General features: G+C 37.3%; 1 protein-coding gene across 2 annotated transcripts in view; it reads left to right on the top strand.

Moving 5' to 3' along the window:
- COL25A1 (collagen type XXV alpha 1 chain) overlaps window positions 1–19,503 on the top strand; it is a 305,159-nt gene that overhangs the window by 275,062 nt on the left and 10,594 nt on the right. For both annotated transcript variants that reach the window (XM_084517246.1, XM_084517245.1), the window contains 11 exons: window positions 515–559; window positions 828–908; window positions 1,696–1,758; window positions 3,613–3,663; window positions 4,026–4,052; window positions 6,017–6,097; window positions 8,001–8,036; window positions 8,910–8,963; window positions 14,042–14,095; window positions 15,272–15,298; window positions 16,040–16,093. In XM_084517246.1, coding sequence (XP_084373372.1) covers window positions 515–559; window positions 828–908; window positions 1,696–1,758; window positions 3,613–3,663; window positions 4,026–4,052; window positions 6,017–6,097; window positions 8,001–8,036; window positions 8,910–8,963; window positions 14,042–14,095; window positions 15,272–15,298; window positions 16,040–16,093 — 573 coding nt within the window. The remainder of the gene's footprint in view (window positions 1–514; window positions 560–827; window positions 909–1,695; window positions 1,759–3,612; window positions 3,664–4,025; window positions 4,053–6,016; window positions 6,098–8,000; window positions 8,037–8,909; window positions 8,964–14,041; window positions 14,096–15,271; window positions 15,299–16,039; window positions 16,094–19,503) is intronic.

Genomic DNA, 19,503 nt, shown 5'->3' with positions numbered 1-19,503 from the left:
ATATTATAATCTATCCCCATCAATATAAGTTGCTGCCTTGGAGGACGCTATTCAGGGACCAGTGCAAAGGGCAATGTTGTGAATGTGAACTCCTTCCCTGGGTGATTTATATGAGCAGGGAAAGACCACATTAAGTATCTTCCAGCCTTACATATATCAAGGACCATGATTCCATATTTATTTCAGTAACTGACAAAGTTCCCACTGTATTGAGTTTTCTTCAGCAGCCTCCTGGGGTTTCTTCTTTTTTCTTTCTTTCTTGTATATTTTTCTGATCTTTATACAACCCCAAGTTTATGTACGGGCCTAATCAGCAGGGCTATTTATTCAATGTCATATACAGGTATTGCATATATGGTGTTCTCTGGTTTTGTTGTTGTTAATTATGACTATTATTGACTATCTAATGACTATCAGACATTATTGATTAATTTAGTTAATTTAGCACTGTTGGTTCAATTAATGTCTTGGACAATCAGGGAATAATATTTCAATTCCATTTTGCCTTTTGCAGGGTGAACCAGGATCCCCAGGAGTTCCAGGAGTTGATGGGGAGCAGGTAAACTACCTAGAGTGGTTCATGTGAGCAACCATGGCATATTTCAGGGGATTATTTCTTTGATCCCAAATTGTAGCTTAGATTACATAATCTTATGATCATTATCATGTTGCTGCATAACCTGTGGTCGCCTAATGGTTGTGTTGCTACATATTAATAACAAAGTCCAACTCACAAAATTATTTATCCCGCTTGTTAGGATCAAAACTAGTATTCTATCAATGTATCTGTTTTTACAAATAACGTGCTGAATAAATATGTATTTTAGGGTCTTAAAGGATCAAAAGGAGATATGGGTGAACCTGGAATGCCTGGAGAAAAGGGAGGAATTGGACTTCCTGGCTTGCCAGTGAGTGAAAAAAAATAATAATAATTTTGGCTAAAATACTTGTATTTTGAATCTCTTCCACTATCATGAACTTAAAACAGTGCTGACAAATTGCAAATTAGGAGAGAAGGCACAGGGAAGGTAAATTCTGAGATTGTTCTGCATCTATCCTAGGAGGAGGTGTAACATTTTCAGAAATTCTTTCTATTTATGGTCAAAAAAATACTGCTCTGGAAAGACGGAAATTAGTTGGCATGCTGATCAGATTTGCATCTCTCTTTTAGTAGTTGTAATATATAAGACAACTTGGGCAAATGTAGATTTGGTAAAGTTCAGGAGAAAGGAGCTGTTTTGAACACTTGTCAGGATGAATTTCAGATGAATTGTCAGGAATTTTAAATTGAGGAGAGAGAGAAAATACATAAATATTCATAAGCTGTATTATTCCTCTATGTACATATATACAAATGAAATTTCTCATTAAAAATAAAAACAGTTCCAAAAACATATCCATCATTAGTACAATATATCATGAATTGAGTGCAACTGAAGGACTTCTCAAAAATACCTTGCCACAACTGATATTACAACTATTATAAAAGCATACCTTTACATTTGTTAACAGTTATTACTGGAGACATCAAAATTGGGAAAAACAACAACAAGAACAAGAAAAACACAACTATACATGTGTTGTAGTATTATTTCCATAAAGTTAAGATTTTATTAAACTAATTATCATTTCTATATGGGTTACTAATAAGATTAAAACTGTTTATAAATGCTGTTTTTTTAAATGGTTTTGTAGGGAGCCAATGGTATGAAAGGTGAAAAAGGAGACGCTGGTTTGCCTGGTGCCCAAGGCCCTTCAGTAAGTCTCAGTGTATTGTTGCAGTGGACATAATAGTCCAGAAATGGTTCTCTAGCCTTTAAATCTGAATAACTTTTCATATTCAAGGCTGATCTTTCCTGATATTCTTGACGGTTCCCGTGCTTGAAATTTCACAATATTTTTGTTTGTTATGTAGAGTCCCTGCTCTTTTCAAAATAAAAGGACTTCTGGTCATAGAGCTAAATAGGGTTTAAGAAAGATTTAGTTCTTTTCAGTTCTATTCCCTCATTATAAACAATAGTCCTGCTCAGTTCAGTGAATGCCTCCTGGTTCTGTAATCAAAGATAAATGCTTTGCAAGATAAGAAAAAGAGATATATCTACTAAAAACAAAAACCAAATCTATCTCAACACCTTGTATTCTGTGGACCTAAGAAAGTCCAGTGAGAACTAGACTAGACTGGCTTCAGTGATGTCAGGAGGAATGTGACATGCAACCCAAGATAAAAACTTTCTTGATATCACTGGCCACAGTATCAAACCGTTAGAGGGGGAAGTTCTGATCTTGCAGATATCTGTGCCTAATTTTCTGCACACTTCCTGCATAATTTTCTGTATAATTTAAATGGAATTAATACACCTGTTAAAATGTGTTGTTGTTCTGTGCTTGTCCACTTGTGAGTAACTTTATTCACATATGTAAATTTTCCCGGACCAGCTATCTTGATTTTCAAAGCATTGTGAAGGCATTTAAAACAAACAACAAACAAATTAAAACAATACCTTTGTGATATGAATGAGTAACATTATCAGAGCACAGTAAGTTAACTACCTTGTCTATGGTGACATGCACTGAGTATTTGGAAACATAGCTCTGAGGAATGAAAGAGGTTACTCTCCGTCATCAAAATACACTGGGAACCCTGAATCTTCTCAGTGTCTGAGTCTCCTTCTCTGAAATGAAAAATAATCTGTTACAAATTAAATCGCTAACTCATGCACCTTGTTCTGCTTGATTTCTCTCAAAAGAAGGCCTTCCATTTTCAGGAGACTTCACTGACAGTAGAACTATCAGTGACACTCTGTCTTACATTTGAAAGCTTCTTTTGTCGTAACTATTATTGCAAGCAGTCTGTGGAGCAGAGGGGCTGAGCATCAGACTGGAGACCTGTTTTAGCATCCCTCCTTCCACCTTGCAGGTTATGATAACAGCCCTTTGGGGTTAAACCCAGGGAGAGAGGTGATACTGAACTATAAGCGTCATCATGAAATTCTCTGCCATGGGTTTGTTAGGAATACAGAAAAACAGCACAAAATATGCATGCACTAAATGCTGAGCAACCTGATTACCTCTTTTAATGACTTCAGGGAATTCTTGGAACAAGTGGGCTAAATGGAATAAAAGGAGAGACAAAGGGCAGTCTTGAAAATGTGCCAAACCCTAGCCTGAATTGTTTAGTAACTTTTTTCCGTTCATCATTATCTGAGAGGAATAAACTCACACATCATCTGCTTCCGCTCCCGTAGATTATGTAGTATAGAGACAGCTAAGGAGCACATATCATAAAATATAAAAAGTTCAGGTATGTCTGCTCAATACTGATTTGGAGATGGTTTTTCCCCATGGTGTTCTGAAGTATATTTTAAAGCCTAGGAGCAAGAATCAGGAGACAGGCATCTTGCCATATGGCACAGGCTGTTCTACACTTCAGGTACCCTGTCTTTCAAATCAAAATAATTCCCATTCCTAAAACCCTTTCTAGATATGCTATCATGCACTGTTGCATTGCTGTGTTTCTAAGTGTTTGCCAATGGAAGAAGGATCAGTCTGAGTTTTGGTATTTGTGGGGGAGTTCTTTACTGTGCATGATTTAATATCGTTGTTTATCTGTAGATCATAGGACCACCTGGACCACCAGGGCCACATGGTCCTCCAGGCCCCATGGTAAGTCTGGGAGGAAGAGAGGGGCTGGGAAGGGTTTAAACACTTAAGTAGGCATTAAAATGCCTACTTAAGAAGTGCATTGAGAGTATACAACCATTAGAGAGAGACCTAATTTAGGACCTTTTCTACATGTCTTAAAGTTCTTATGAAATGGAGAAACAAATTGCACCTGCCTATGCTGGTGTAAACATGCTAGTGGTCTGGTTTATTCTCTAAATCAGGTGTTTACAGTGGCTTTATTGGCAGCTGCATTTCATTTGCAAGGACAAAAATACAGATGCAATTTGCACCCATATAGAGAAGTAAACTCTTAAAAACTTGTGGTGTGTTTTTGTAATTGAACACAGTATCTTTATTTTCAGGGACCTCATGGTCTGCCTGGCCCAAAGGTAAATTAATGGCTGTCTTGAATAGCTCTTGATGTCTGTGAAGTTCTGTGCTTTGTTCTTTAATGCATGCAGCAATGTTTTGTCTGATGTCTCATTTAATAAATGTTTCTGATATTCTTAAACCTTAAAGCAGAGTTTAATATTGACAGATAGCTTAAAAGATTTTAAATTTTCTGTGATTTCTTCTTGTTAGTATTTCTTCTGAACATTGGCTGAAATCTGATTCTCTTATGGGTAACTGTGGTGCGGCACTAAAGTATTTAGTTTCCCGTTTGTGGGCAAGTTACCATTCCAATTGCAAGTGGAGTTACTTTTTAATGGAGAAGTGTGATGTTCACTCAGGAAATGAAGTCAGATAAACCCTTCTGCCTTTATGATCTCTTGCCTGTCCTTCTTCTTCCAGTATGAAAACTTTCTTTCATGCCATGTACTTTTCTGACCAGTTTCTTCATGCATTACACAAGTTTCCTGCCACAATCTCATATGTGTATCTTCTTGTTTTCCAACCTTGAATCCCTGATTGGGCAGGTTTTCAATAATATTTTAATGTTTTATACAGCATAGTACATGAAGATACGTTGTGAGGACTCTATAAGCATTCATTAAAGCTAGTGTTGCTATCAAACATGATCATTTTAATCATTATGGCTCCCTAATCGCATGCACATTCCCCCAAAAAATAAGAAGAGGAGGGTTTTTTTCATTTAGTTTTTAGTGTGTTCTTTTTTAAGGTGTGAGACAGAAAATCTTCACAGGCTTGACTCGTTATGAGACTATTTGTATTACCTTGGCGCAAGAAGCTGGAGTCATAAATCATTTTTTGAAGTCAGATCTGTTCCATGAAACCTGCCTTACCTCAGGTTTTTGGCCTGACATCCAGGCTTTTCTGAGATTTCTCATGTCTGTTTCCAAACTTTCGGCATTTTCAGTGCTACTGCTCTGAAAGTCACATTGAGTCAAATGGAAGAAGAATGAAGAAACGGCTACCTAGGGTGCAAAGGCAGCAGATGTCTGGAGTTATTTAAGGCAGCAGACTAGATTCTATTCTGAATTTTATTTTAAATGTATATGATATAATGTAACATAATACATCAAAGGGAAGCCAAGGAACAAGTCCATGGGGAGCAGCCCGTATGAAAAATGCACATATTTCTGTTTCCCAAAAGAGGCAGGCATGGTCAATACCCTTTTTGACTGGACAGCCATCATGCTGGCATAGTTTTTTGTGATGTGAGAATGATTTATTAGTAATCACATGCCCACCATTATCCTCTTACTAATGTTTAATGTAATAGCCTATGCATAATTTAACAATCACAACAAGACAAGTGACATTTCTTATGTTGATTAAACCTCTCTGTATGAACACAGAAACTATAGACCTCAAAAATAGCTTCATGTTGTATAATGTATACCGCTGCTTTTAATTTGTTCTGTTTAATTATATATGCTTAAAGGTTTAAAATATCTTTATAAGAGATTTTGCTGCAAATTCCAGTTTGCCACAAGGAATAATATAGCTTCCTTACAAAACATACTTTTCAGGAGATCCCACTGTAAAGCCTTAAGTTTTGAGGCTTGTTTTTCAGAAAGTTTTCTTTCAGTTTGAATTATCTGTATGGGGTGGACTGTGGGATTTGAGGAAATTCCGCAAAACCCTGAAACTCACACTTAATTCAAATTACCTAAAAATAGTAATAATTCTTAGGAAAAGAATCAAAAGAGTCTGTTACTCATAAGTTTCTGGTAGATATTTTTCAAAGAGACTTGAAATCTCCAGCAGATACCTCCCAGGTATCTTTGCACAAGACTAGCTGTACGTAGATTGCCAGCAGGCCAAGAATGTTGAATTTTTGTCCTTTTTTAAACTGGAATTTGCGGCTGTTTCTGAGACTGGCTTCTTCTATCCCACTTAAACACCCATTATAGCACCAAAAAATTGGCATTTATACTTTTACGTTTAGGGTGAACCAGGGTTAAATGGTCTTAAAGGATTGAAAGGTGAACCAGGTCAAAAGGGTGACAGAGGGCCCCTTGGTCTTCCAGTAAGTAAAAAACCCCAAACCTATTCAACCTCAGTACAAGTCACAAACTTCTCTTTCTATTTTCAATGAACAACTCTGGTTTACTCAAGAGCACACATACCATTATAGAGCAGAGCATCAGTCTTGTTTTGTTCTACTCAGAATCTGTGCAGTTGTCTGAAGTAATGTCCTGTAACACCCAGTGCTGTCAGGCTTGTTACGTGTCAGTTGAAAGTGTTCAGTGTCATAAGGATGCCATCAACCCCATTACATTAATCACTTTGTTATTTAAGTGTTGTATGGTGTTTGCGTTGAATAGGGAATCTTCACATCTTCCCCACATCTTCAGTTATTATTCATCTGTGCTTCTGCAGAAAAAAAAAAATGGAGAGTTCTAACTGAGCAAAGTTAAAAATTGGCTTAGGGAGTTATTTATTTTTCTTCACCCCTAATTCATTAGGGGTTCTGGATTCTCCCTTTTGCCTTGTTTTTGGAATTGAAGGTCCTAAAAAATAACATTTTATTTTTTATGGAAATGTTATGGTTCTTAAAATTTAGGTTGACAAAAAGAGAAAATAATTTTGTGCTTACTTTGTGTATATGAAAGCACTCAAAAAAAAAAAAATCATGGAAAGTGCTCATTTCTAATTTTTTAAACATGAGGATTGCTGCATGTGATCACATTGCTAGTCATAAAATGGAGGGAAGAGATTTAGTAGACCCAAAGAGACCAAAACCCCTCTGATGGATATTTTCAAGAATTATGTACAGGACCTCTGAACAAGGTGAAAATTCTCACTGAATCTGACAAAACTGACTATTTTTGAAGTTGTCAGTTCCAACTATGGAAAGAGGGAACTTTGGAGATCTGATCCAAAGAAAATTTGAAAAGTCAGATCCCTCGAAAATTGCTAAGACAAGTGTTTGGGCTCTTCCAGAAGTGTTTGTTTTAACCTGGAGAAAAATGCTCCTTTACTTTTTCAATTTATACAGACCTTATCATACTCTTCCTTACTTTTCCTAAATGTCACTTTATGGAGCAAAGTCAAAATGTTTGATTTTTCTAAAAGTGGCTCATCTTCACCATTAGTGAACCATATCTCTCTCTTTTTTCTTTTTCCTTTTTTTTTTTTTTTTAATTAATTTTTTTTTTTTTTCGGGCCGAGCTTTATTCCTTGTTCCTCAGCTATCCAAATAGTTTTGGCCCCCTTAGTCCCAGCACTGTTGCCCTCGCTGCTGGGATAGCCGAGCAGATCCTTCACAGCTGTTATTCGCATAAAATCCACCAGAGGTCCTCCCTTCCCCAAGGATGCTGAAGTCAGTAGCCCTCCGAACCGGCTGCTGCCCACTCGCCAGCCCTAGGCTGAGCTCTGAGCTGGGAGAGCATTGGGAAAACAGGAAACCTGCTTCTCTCCCGGGCTCCTGGAAATGAATGAGCCCATTGTAGTCAGGGTCTAGACTCTGTTAGCTGCATAATGCACTATTCTTGCACTTAAATACTTCCTATCACTGTTAACATACATTTTTCTTTGTGCAGCAGAATATGCAGTATTGTCATTATTTACAAATTGGAAAGTAAGCAAGTAAATTACAAAGTAAATATTTGCATGTTAAGGCTCAAAAACACCCTAGCATCTGGTGTTTGTAGCATTTGTGTAGCCTCACGCTTATTCTGGTCAATTGTACTGTGATGGGAAGGCAAGGGCAGGTCAGTGATGTTGCACTGTCAGAACAGATTCAGGCTCTTGATGTTTTATGTAATTTTTTAACTAACATGCTGTAGTAATGTGATACCCATTCCAGAACCCTGTCACAACTTGTACTGTACGTTTGAATTATGTTTATTCATCAGCACCACTTACTAATCTCACGTTCTTGTCATCCGTGTTATACCCATCATCCATGCTTCCACCTAACCACACAGGGAGCATCTGGCTTAGACGGAAAGCCAGGACCCCGGGTGAGTCCCTCGTCTTTCTGTGTCACTCTTCGTTATCGAGTCCGTGTGCTTTCCAGCCGGCCACACTCTCCCAAGGCATGGAGGAATGAAGGCCAAACGTCGCAGGCATTTTCCATGCCGGATCAGAGGGGGCCGCAAGCAGACTCTTGGGGCGATGTGTGGGGGAAGGAGAATGCAAGTACCTGCAGAAAGAGCTCTGAATCTTACAAACGCAGTTTGGTTTTCATTTTTGGTTGGAGAACTGCTGCAAAGCCTGTGTTGGTTGGGGTGCTTATTTTCCTGAGTAGGGTCAGGGATTTGTTTTACACAGCAAAACATATTTGTTTTATGCTAATATGGAATCAGCAAAATGGATGCAGATGTGCTGGGGTCCCACCACAGGCATTCTTATATATAAAATAAATGTTAAATTATTTGTTTCTTATCATGATAAAGGAGTGGATAAAGTGAAAAAGGATAGAGTTACGTATCCGAAGGTTTCTGTAAATCTGCCATTGATCACTGCAACGGGCGTATCCACCTTGTAGGTGGACATTTCAATTTACAAAATCAGTGCTTAATAATAAATATTGTTTGAACTTTCATATTCTACTGGCTAAATTTCTTTCAATAAATTTAAACTCTTTGTCTGACTTCCATGAATAAAGTCAAATCCAACTAGAAAATAGATGGGTTACCATTTAACATAAGAGCTTACAAGGTAGCGTTTTGAAAGCCAAATGGACTTGTATGCCCAGGTCCCAGCACAATTCAGTCTGCATTTTTTACTTGTGCAGGCTGATTCCATGTTAGTTCTTGGCTAGAAGACAGCTACTAAAACTAAAGACATGTGAGAACAGGACTTCTCTCTTACCTCTTGGTTTCCTTTCACAGGGTGTAGATGGCCCAGTTGGTCCCCATGGCCCTGCAGGTCCTAAAGGAGATAGAGTAAGTATAATCTCTGCGGGCTTTTCTTTATGAAGAACTTGCCACAATAGTAAAATATCATACGGCTACTTATAGTGTGCCTAGATGTTACTAAACAGAACACTGTTTCATCATAGAAAGATCAACCCAGAACTGTAAATGCATTCAAGCTACGTGCACATTTATCCATTTAAACATTGATTTTATAGCTCATTAGCTTCAGAAGAACTTGCATTTTGTGATTACTAATTGGTAAGAAGCTTACAGGACTTTTAAGTTTACAGTGCTATGCAGATCACAGTTTGTTTTTTTGTTTTTTTGTTTTTAATTTCATCAATTAACATAGATAATTTGAGAGAACAAACTGGAAGATAGTGTGATCTGTGATATATATACACGAAATTGTTAAAACCAAAACCAAAAACCAACCAAACAAAAAAACATGAGTATTCCTGAGGTATTTGCACTTAAATTTTCTATCTTGAAAATAATTTTTAGCCTCTATAAACACTTTTTTTTTTTTTTTTTTTTTTTAAGCATGGAAGTTAGGAACCCTCCTCTATTTAATTTGAAATATTCACAGTAAACTTTCTTCAATTGAAATAGGATAGAGTCCTTAATCTTCAACTACGAGGCTGTCATCTTTAACAATACTGCCATGAACTTGCACAACAAAAAAAGATGATACCTTATACTACCTAAAACTTCCAAGGATTTCCCAGCCCAGACTCATGTCTCTTTGAATTTCTCAGTTTAACAAAACAGCTGTGCTAAAACAACTTCAGACTTGATGCACTGGGGACACAGCCATATGGCTCTGGTCCAGTTAACATTAGCAGCAGTAAAATAAAGATATATGTGATGTGAGCATTCATTTCTATAGAGCTGTTTGTTGAAAAATAAATACAAGACATGCAATGCAGTCCAAAATAGGAACAGTGGCCTGTAGTTAACACTCAGGCTAGTTCATGGTTAGTCTAAAGGACTAGGGCTTTATTCTTTCTTTTTTTTTTTTTTCTTTCTTTTTCCCTCCCCCCCCCCCCCCCCCCCCCCTTTTTTTTTTCCTAGGGGATTACAGATTCAAGTTTTTCTTTTTTTCAGCTAGGACATAACTTTTTTTTTCTATCAACTCTGTGGTAAGATGGCTGAACACCATATGCAGCATTTCAGAAAATACTTGAGATGAAATACGCATATAGAAGTACACAGAAATACTGTGCATTTTGTTCTTGCATTATGAGCTTTCATTGTGAAGGATGTTCCTGTTTCTGGTTGAAATTCCTTTCAAAAACAATGCACTATCATATGTGCTATTCTTCTTGTATTCTTGTATTGAGAATAACTATAATTGTTCTTCCTTATGAAGTATCCAAGGTCATAATCAGTCATACTGCTGGATCTAGAATCAGCCTCATTATAGCTGTTGAAAAGTTGTATTTAGAATGGAGCTTAGAGCTGCTGAGATGTAAATCAGTTCAATAATTCTATATACACAGAGGGACAGATTTACAAAAACACAGAAACTAAGGTGTGGAAGAGATTCCTGAGCACCCACCATTTTCTGTGCAGCTGAATGAATGATGGGAGGAAGTTCACAAGAAAGATGGAAGAATTTTTTTCCGAGCAGTCAACTACCTTGATTATTGCTATAATTGTTTATTTAATAATTTAATACTGCTTTGGAAGAGGAGTTTTTCACAGAATAGTTATCTAACAGTTGCCTGGGGTTGGTATATGTCTTGTTACATAAATAACACATCATATATTCTTAATAGAGTCTTACAATTGCATTTGCAACCGTTGAGCTTGTTTATGTGAAAGCAGGGGGAGAATGTTTTTGCCTGTAGATCTCAGACTTTACCTTTTAATTAAAAGCTGTGCACAATGCCACCACTCTGTCACTGGACCGGATCATATTTTGTCCATGCTGATAAGAAAAACCTTGGACCAATATTAACCTAGAAGGGCACTAATGAATCCAAAGGTGAAATATAACCACATTGTATCCAAAACATAACTGCATTCTTAAGGCCACATTATTTAAAATTTGGAAAGGCAATCTCACTTTAAGAGAATACTTGTAAAATGCTGGTCACTGTATATTTATGTCTCTTTAAAAGTTGAGGAAAAGAAAGTATAATTAAACTAAAACCTAATGATTTCCTTAGTAGAAACCATGGTTTCATTGTTGCATAGGCAGCATTTGTGGCAATGATGAATTACTCATCTTAGGTAGAACAGACCTGTACAGAGTAGGGATTCTTGGTTTCTTTCAAATTTAGCTTTTTAATTAAAATAGAAAACATCAGTCAGTCCTTATGCAAAACTTATTTAAATGGTGAAAAACTGTATTATGGAAATAGTGAATGTCACTAGAAGATAGGAAACTATGGATTTTAGAACAAATGTCCTCACTGTATGAGCTTAGCCATGCAATTTTCTCTCTCAGCCTTGAACTGTTCATTGTTTATTAAAAGCAAACACAGGATTTAACATTTCATTAAGGCTGATACTGGTGAACATTTCAATACTCTATGTGTTTATGTATTTCTCTTTGTAGAAATAAAAATGGTGGTGAACAGTTTGAATTGTTATCACATATTTTAGACCAGTGTCTTTCAGCCCTTAAGAAACTTTTCAGCTACTGAAAAATTGAAAAATATCATTTTGCTAGGTGCTTAGACAGCATTTACTGAGGTCATCTTCATTAGATGAAGGAGTTGATTGTAATAGGTCTCAGGGTTTGGCTTTGTAGCTGTTAATCTCATTTGTATATTGCCCTGGGAGAAAGTAAAGAACATTGGTAAACAAACCTCTTGAACTGCAACCAGTGAAAGGGGACATGTAAAACTGAAGTGTACTGACAGGCAGAATGTGTATCCTGTCAGGCTATAAGAAGCTGAAAGAGACAAAATTAATGTAATACTAATTTTGGGGAACACCTGCCTGGATGGCGAAGACCTGTTTTTGAGTTTGCTTTTACCTCTCAGACATATAGCCTATGCAAGGTCATCACTGCACAAGTTCTGCACTGGGAGGAAGAAAGCATTCTTCTTAATTTGGTTAAAATGTTTGTCACCATGATAATGGCATGAAATCTCCATCAATCCTAATGGAGACACCAGTTATGCAGTTTTATTCCTGCAAACCATATTCACCCATGACTCAAGAGACTGAACTGAAATAGGAAGCAAAACACAAGCCTATGGTTTCTGTTCTTTGGGCATTGATGAATTCTCTCAGAAAAGATCTTAAAACCTTTTTCTGAACTTTGCAAATATCTATTTCCCTGAAGGAAATACTTTATTCTGAGTGCTAAGGGCAGTATTCCTATGACAATTCATCAATCTTCTATAATCCATAAACATTCAGGACCTCATCTGATATTCCAGACACGTTTCAGCATGTGCTTTGGATTGGAGGCAAAAACTGTGAGATACAGTTCTCTGAATGTACTCTTACGTAACAGATGAGATTATTTCCCTAGACTGATATGCTAAGCATTCAGTATTTTTATGTCTACCATATGTTTAGCAGTGTTATAGGCCTGCCTTGTGAGGACTTTGTACAGTCATCTTTTCTGTTTAAGACTGAAAAAAAGACACTTAACTAGTCTTGACGTGTTTCAAGTATCAATCAAAGGATTTTGTAGCTGTTATATACATAGGTCAGCACATTAGTTTATTCTCAGCAGAAAGTTTTACAGCTGCAAAGGAACTTACTGTTTTGTAAATCAGCTGCTACTTCCCCATGCCTCCTATTGCTCTGCAAAGGCATCCAGCCTTAGTGCTGCTCAGAATCGGCTGGAGGTTAAAAGCATGAAAAAAAAAATGAGACATTACACATCTGATCTCTGAAGTATAGACAGCATCAATCTCCATAAAAATATAAAGTATCTAAAACAATCAAATGTTGGTTTCTCTGACCAGCTCCTTATTGTAGTGATTATTTAACAACTGGTTCAGACACTTGGTTTATTCTGGTGCCTACATTTTTGTATTATCTAGCCAATACAATCTAGATTTAGCAGCCAGTTTTTAGAGATGTGAGGGACTTGGCTGTGCAGATGGTCAGCACTATTAATTAGGCACATCTACATCACTGCCTTGTGCTTTTAAGAATAAAGAATAGAGTAATGAATTAATAATGAGTAGTAAATAACCTAGATTTTTAAAGGTCTTGTATACATGATTATCTCAAGAGCAAAAGTGAGGCAATTGCTAGGATGGAGTACAGCACTTTGGTGTGACAGAAGCCTTGCACAAAAGCTTGTGGTGGGTTTTGTTAAGAAAGCAAGGCACGCCCAGTGCTTACATGGGCTGATGTCAGCCAGCGCAGAAAGCTTTGCTCTATTGTCAATCAGAATGATCTGTAGGAGAGCACAGATGATTAATGCTGGCAACTTGAAATCTGTCATCTTGAAACTTCATTTCATTTGGAAAAGTTTGGTCTATGTTATATCCCAAAATGTTTTTCGTAACATTCCTCTAGAAGCTGGAAAATCTTCCATGGATTTTAGTGCTGAATGAGGTCAAACTTCTGGAGTAGTCTACTTGTTTTTCCTGCACATCAATGCAGTTTTGATTTAATAAAACAGTGTATTTGCATCTCTAATCTAGAATCCAATAGAGCAGTTAATAACACCACACGCTGAGTGGGATAATCTCCACAATGTCACTGGCAATAGCATTGCCTGATTAAATACAAGCTTTGATTGACATGTTATTTTTGCTCATCACTGTGTCAAATCTTAACTGCGGTGCTGGAGCTTGATGCAGTATTATTCCCAGTTTTCATTGGATTTTTACTGAGTTCAGTGTTGCAGCTGTTACAGGCTTAATATTGAAATCAGTGCAAATCATTTGGAAAAATATTTCAGTTACTGACTCATTTGAAAACAAATATCTTATACCCAGAAAGTCATTTTGCTTAGGAAGTAATATATGCCTCCTCCCTGCCCCCTGAATCATTTGCTGGATATTTTTTACTCAGAAAAATTGGGAATGCATAAACTTTAAGACAAAGAAAGCACTTTGTAGAGTCATTTCTGTATAACCTAGACAGTGTTTTTGTTTAGTTGTTCTGTAATCTTTTCTTAGGGTGAAAAGGGAACAGTAGGTGACCCTGGACCCAGAGGACCGTATGGTTTGCCTGTAAGTTGCATGTAGTTTGTACACATTGCTCTTTTCAACACTTCTTGATTAAACTGTGTGTTTTATGACTGCTTTTGACCTAGCAATACAACTAGTTGGAAAAGACAAACATAGATAATAATTCCTGACAATGCAAGATCACTGGCCTGTATTGCAGACTTCGATTCCTACTCAGGCATGCATGTCATTATGCAAAAGCAGTGAAACAGACCAGCCACGAAGCAGCAAGGGAAAGGAAAAAGAATTCTAAGTGCTCCTCTATCTTCAGCTTGTGGTCTTGGTTGTCAGGGTGCAAGAGTGGCAGGAGTTTGGGATGAAATCTGAAAAAATGTGATTGTCTTAGTGTCTATAAGTTGTTCGGATTTCCTTTCTGCAAGACTCCTTTGCCATTGTATTTTTTTTTTTTTTTTTTGACACTTCAGAGACATCAGGTTTGTTTTCATTTCTGTGTGTTGTGCTCAGAAGCACTTTGAGAAGTCCACTGGTGGATCATTCATGTGTGGAGATCATATACGTTAAACCGTTTCACTCCTGAAGTATGAGTAAGAACGTCCTTTGACTGAATGACCTCACTAAGATCAGTTGGCTTCCTTTGCTGATGGTGGGGCCAGCTGTGTATATGTACATATTCTGTATGCTGACAGAAGCAAAGCTGCAGCAGTGTGCTGTGCCAACAGAACCAGCCTCTGAGAGAAACTTGCAATGCTTCCATACCTTCTCCAGTCTAATCTGTTTGAGCCAAAATTAAGTTGAATACAGGCTTGTGATTTCATTGGATGCATTTAATTGGATCAGGGGTCAGTGACTAAGAGACAGATTCGGACTCTGTGGAATGCTGGACTAACTTGCCGTGCATGTTTATTTGAGGGTCATTTTTGTGAGTTAAATTAGATATAACAAAAATATATATATATTTGTTTCCTCTTCTTGGGGACTATTTTTAGCCCACTCCTGGAACTTGCATACAATCAGCAGCAAAATTTTACAGTCAAGTTATCAGTTCCTGGAAATGTTAAACACTGATGGACATGTCCTTCACTAATTGCAATGCTATGTGTACAGTCTTAGCAATGTGTGATACCACTGCACAGAGTGGACGCAGAAGTGGGGCATTAAGTTGGCCTTTCAATATCAGAGCTTAGGGACACTAATGTAGTTTGTATGGTTCTTTGGCAGGGCAAAGATGGCGAGCCTGGCCTTGATGTAAGTAATATGTATGCCCAATACACTCATGATGGTAGGTAAGCTTCTCTCAAGGAACAGCTTGCTGTGTGTAACACATTTGTTTCCATTTAGTGTGCATGCAGTATCTACAGAGAGTGTACTAAATGCTGCATTTGCTCTCTCCCTATGACAAAGAGAGCAAAGAATGTGCAATGTACATCCCTTGTCTACCAGTCCCACCAGATACTGAGCACTAGCTCAGTAATACAAGTAGTCGCTCCTTTGGAAGTTGATAGGTTGAAAAACTGCACTTGGTAAGAGAACACTTCCACAGTCAGACCTGTGGCTTGCTTGGAGCAGAGGAATGAGTCACTAACATTTAAGTAAATTTATCACTAATTAAAGAGAACAATTCCATAACTTCCAAGTGATGCATTTCAACATATAGGCCCTTTCTTTGGGTGCAAGACTTGCTGAAAGCCTTTCTCTCCTGTCCTCCACCAAAATCCTTAATTTGGAGGAGTCTTTTCCAGAAGCTACATTTGCTGCATAGCATGGACTATTGCCACTTTGAGTGATATAATTTCTTTCTGTCACTGGCAAGATGACTGCCAAACACTATGACTTGCTTCACATGCTCTCATGCATGCATGGGTATGCATCACATGTACATACAACGCATGTAGTGAAGTCACCTTTTTGTACATTTTCCAAGAGTATTTGAAAGCTTAGCCTGCATGTGAGTAGAAGTCAACCTATCTTTGTCCCTTTTTTTTATAGGGTTTCCCTGGTCCTCGAGGAGAAAAGGGTGATATAGGAGAAAAGGGAGAAAAGGTGACCACAATGTTATTAACTGTTGTTTGATTCCTTAGCATAGTCAGTTCTGCCGTCCTTATTCAATGAATTGTCCCATTAAACCTGCTCTTTGTTTTTGCTGTGTGCCAAAAGGCAGCTAACAGATACATGCTAAACAAAATCCTGTCTTAGAAAGACCATGAAAATTTATGCACAGAACTATCGCCATGTGCCAAAGCACAGTTTGTTTTTAGGCTTACTTTCTTCCATTCCTCCTGTGCTGGTTGAAAGTCCTTATCAGCCTGAAATTTTTAATGCTGCCCTCACTGACAGGAGTCATTTCAGTAGTATGGAAGACACTAGGTCTGAGCCTTGGCAGTATTTCAGTAACTTCTGACCCCAACGTACTATGTCTGTACACACTACATATCCAATACCAAATGGCTAGAGACAGGGAATGTTTGAAAGTTTAATTTTTGGCAGTTGCTTTCTTATATTTAAGAGAAGTACTCAGTGATACCTGTGGATTGAAATTAAATCTTACACTACTCTTCTGGTAAACCAACCAGACAGTGAAATTAACAGAAACAGCCTAATGACATTTTGGCGGTCCACAGTGGCATGCAAATGTGTTCAGTATAGTGCAATTTAGGACTAAATACATGCAGAGCAAGCTCGTGAGCAAATCTCCAGTATTTCTTATCAACACAGAGCCTCCTTCTTAAGCCTAAGTTGCTAAAACTTGGAATTTTTACTCATACCAAGCCCCTTAATCTAAAATTCCATATACACAGCAGGTCGTTTTCCTAGTCAGACAACTATTTTTGCCTAGCTGACACACACCAAGTTATACTCAGTCTACATTCCCTCCAGGAATCTTAGACAGGAAGCAGAGGAAAGAAGTCCTTGTGGCTGTTCTTCTCCCTCTCTTAATACCATCAGGTAAAACAGTTCCTTAAAAAGGCATCAGTGAGGATACTATGAAATGCGTCCGTCCCTTCTGTCCCCATTACACTGCTTCCTTGGAGCTCAGAGATCGCTGTAAGGTACTGGTCTTGGAGAACAACTGTTTCTTGTGCTCTATGAATTTTGTAAAGGCAGTGGCTGACCTGGCAAAGGAACCACAGTGAATGGTGAGCTGTTGCTTGCTGTCAAAGACTTTGGGTCTATCTGTCACAAGTGAATCTCTTCCTTATACATTGTCAGAACATTCAAAAACTTAGAAGGCAAAGAAAAGTCTTTCTCAGTGAAAAGACAGGGAAGATTTAGCTGCAGCCTCTTAAAGAGAGTTTCCATTGCACGCTTTTGACACATTTTTGGCAGAAATGAAGGAATACTTTTGTCTGGCAAGTAAACATTTCACTAGAAACACCTTAGCTTAGTATCACTAGTTCCTTTTCCAAATGGAAGGCTGACTCTCAAAAGACCCAAAGTAATGCAAGTAATAAAAGCTTTCACTGTGATATATTTTCTCAGTTCTTCAGTTTTTCCTTATATAAATTACTAATTATCTATGGTCATATTGGTGTAACAAAACCTGGTTCAGTTTACATACTGAGGGTCTAGCTCATGATTTCTTGTTTTTTTAAATACTGCTTACAATATTGGCTGTTATACTGACTTCAAACAAGTTGAGATTAGCAAATTTCTAGTTAGGTAACTTAATTCAAGTTGCATCACAAAAAATCATGTCTTTACTAGCAAGCTGTTGAGAGGCAGCAACACTTGTTTTTTAACAGATATGCCTTGATAGGCAGCAAGTAAATAAATAGTTACTTCAGAGACTGAATCCTAAACTGATTTTTATTTTAGCCTGTTGGTAGTTCTACAGTGAAACCAAGTCAGTGTTTGCATTATAATGTCTGCTTAACTTGGCTGTAAAAAAAAAAAAAAAAAAAAAAAAGTTCCAATTGTTCCAACTGCAATTACTCATATAAAATTATAGTCCAGGAGTATTCAGCACAAAAGGATTTATACAACTGGTTTTGTATCTTTGAGGAAGGGCAAGAAGGAAATTTTTTTTGATTCTTCATCAGTATGATTCTTCATGCTTCCTATCTCCTGCGGAGTCCAGGGTAAGGAAGTGAAGATTACTGGAGAAGAGCTCAGACCACGGAAAAACTAGCAAAGTCTTCAGCAGTCTCAGACCACTCTCTATACAGATGATTGCTGCGTTGGTTCAAATAGGACCATAGATTTGCCCTGTAAAACTGGAAGTTTAACTAGTCACCTGCTGACTTGTAACACAGCAAGTTAAAGAAATACAGATCCTAAAGACGTAAAAGAGAGTCAGAAATCAAACTGTACTGTCTGTTCTTACAATCATTTTTGGACTATGTCCATGCTACGTGCCAACCTCTACTCATGGTAAACATGTTTGTGTTACATCAAGCACAAATAACATGAGATTTGACCCTGAAACTGTTGGGCTTCTGTGCTATACTCTCGTGCTTATAGGTTTAAGATGAAAGCTTATCCAACTTACAGTTCCTGACTTGTGACTTTTTTATTTATTTTTTTTTACATCAGTCTTCTAGTTTGGTACAGTATGTTAATGTTTGGGTTGCTTTTTTTCCTAAATACCATCCTGCAAATTTTTGGCACACAGAAAAGATAGACTAGGAACTTTGTTCCTATCGCATTATAAGTGTAGTATGCTTTGTTCATGGAATATTTTTTTTTTCATTTGAATGTGCAAGTATGCTATGATGTAGAACGAATAATGTGATTTTATTATGTCTTATTTAAATATAATATAGCTTTTTATTATTATTATTATTTGTATAAACAGTTTTTTCTCTGTTAATGAATTAAGTCTTTTTGTGCTGGTGTGGAACTAGTTAAACGTCTGTTTGCTATGCTTCACCGAAACCCATCTGCCTTTCCAAAGGAGCATTCCTTCCTTCTCCTTTTACCTTCATCCCTCACAATTCCTCTGTCTTTTTTACCCTTTTCCTCACAAATTAAATCCTCCCAGTAGCCACAACCTCGCTTGCTGGTTCTCCAATGTCATACTAATTTTCCTATGACTATTTTTCCCCATTTCTTTGTGATATTCCTGATTTACTCATCCTTCCTATCCTATTTTTTACAGTCCTAGCCCAATTTGTTTATTTTTTTTAATGGAACCTTTTTTTTTGATTTTTGTGAAATTGAGAGCAAGCCTGAAACTCATTTACCATTGTGATCAACTGGTGTGAAATCAATTAGAAAATGAACTCTACAAACATCTTATACTGCTTGAAGGTGGGGTTATCTTTGCAGGTACCTTTGTTGAGGGGATTGGACTCATTTCCATTAGTAATTAAAGCAATAAAAGTTTTACATTTAAAAAGAAAACTCAGTTCAAACACAAGGGACTGAGTACAGTAAAATAAGTAGACAAAATGTCTGCTGTAGAGAGAACATTTAAATGGAACCATTAAATAAAGATTGTTTAAAGATTAGGA

This window comes from Aythya ferina (assembly GCF_964211825.1).
Source record: "Aythya ferina genome assembly, chromosome: 4".
Taxonomy (NCBI): domain Eukaryota; kingdom Metazoa; phylum Chordata; class Aves; order Anseriformes; family Anatidae; genus Aythya; species Aythya ferina.
Note: the sequence above shows the minus strand (reverse complement) of the source record. Positions and strands in the feature narration are given on the sequence as shown.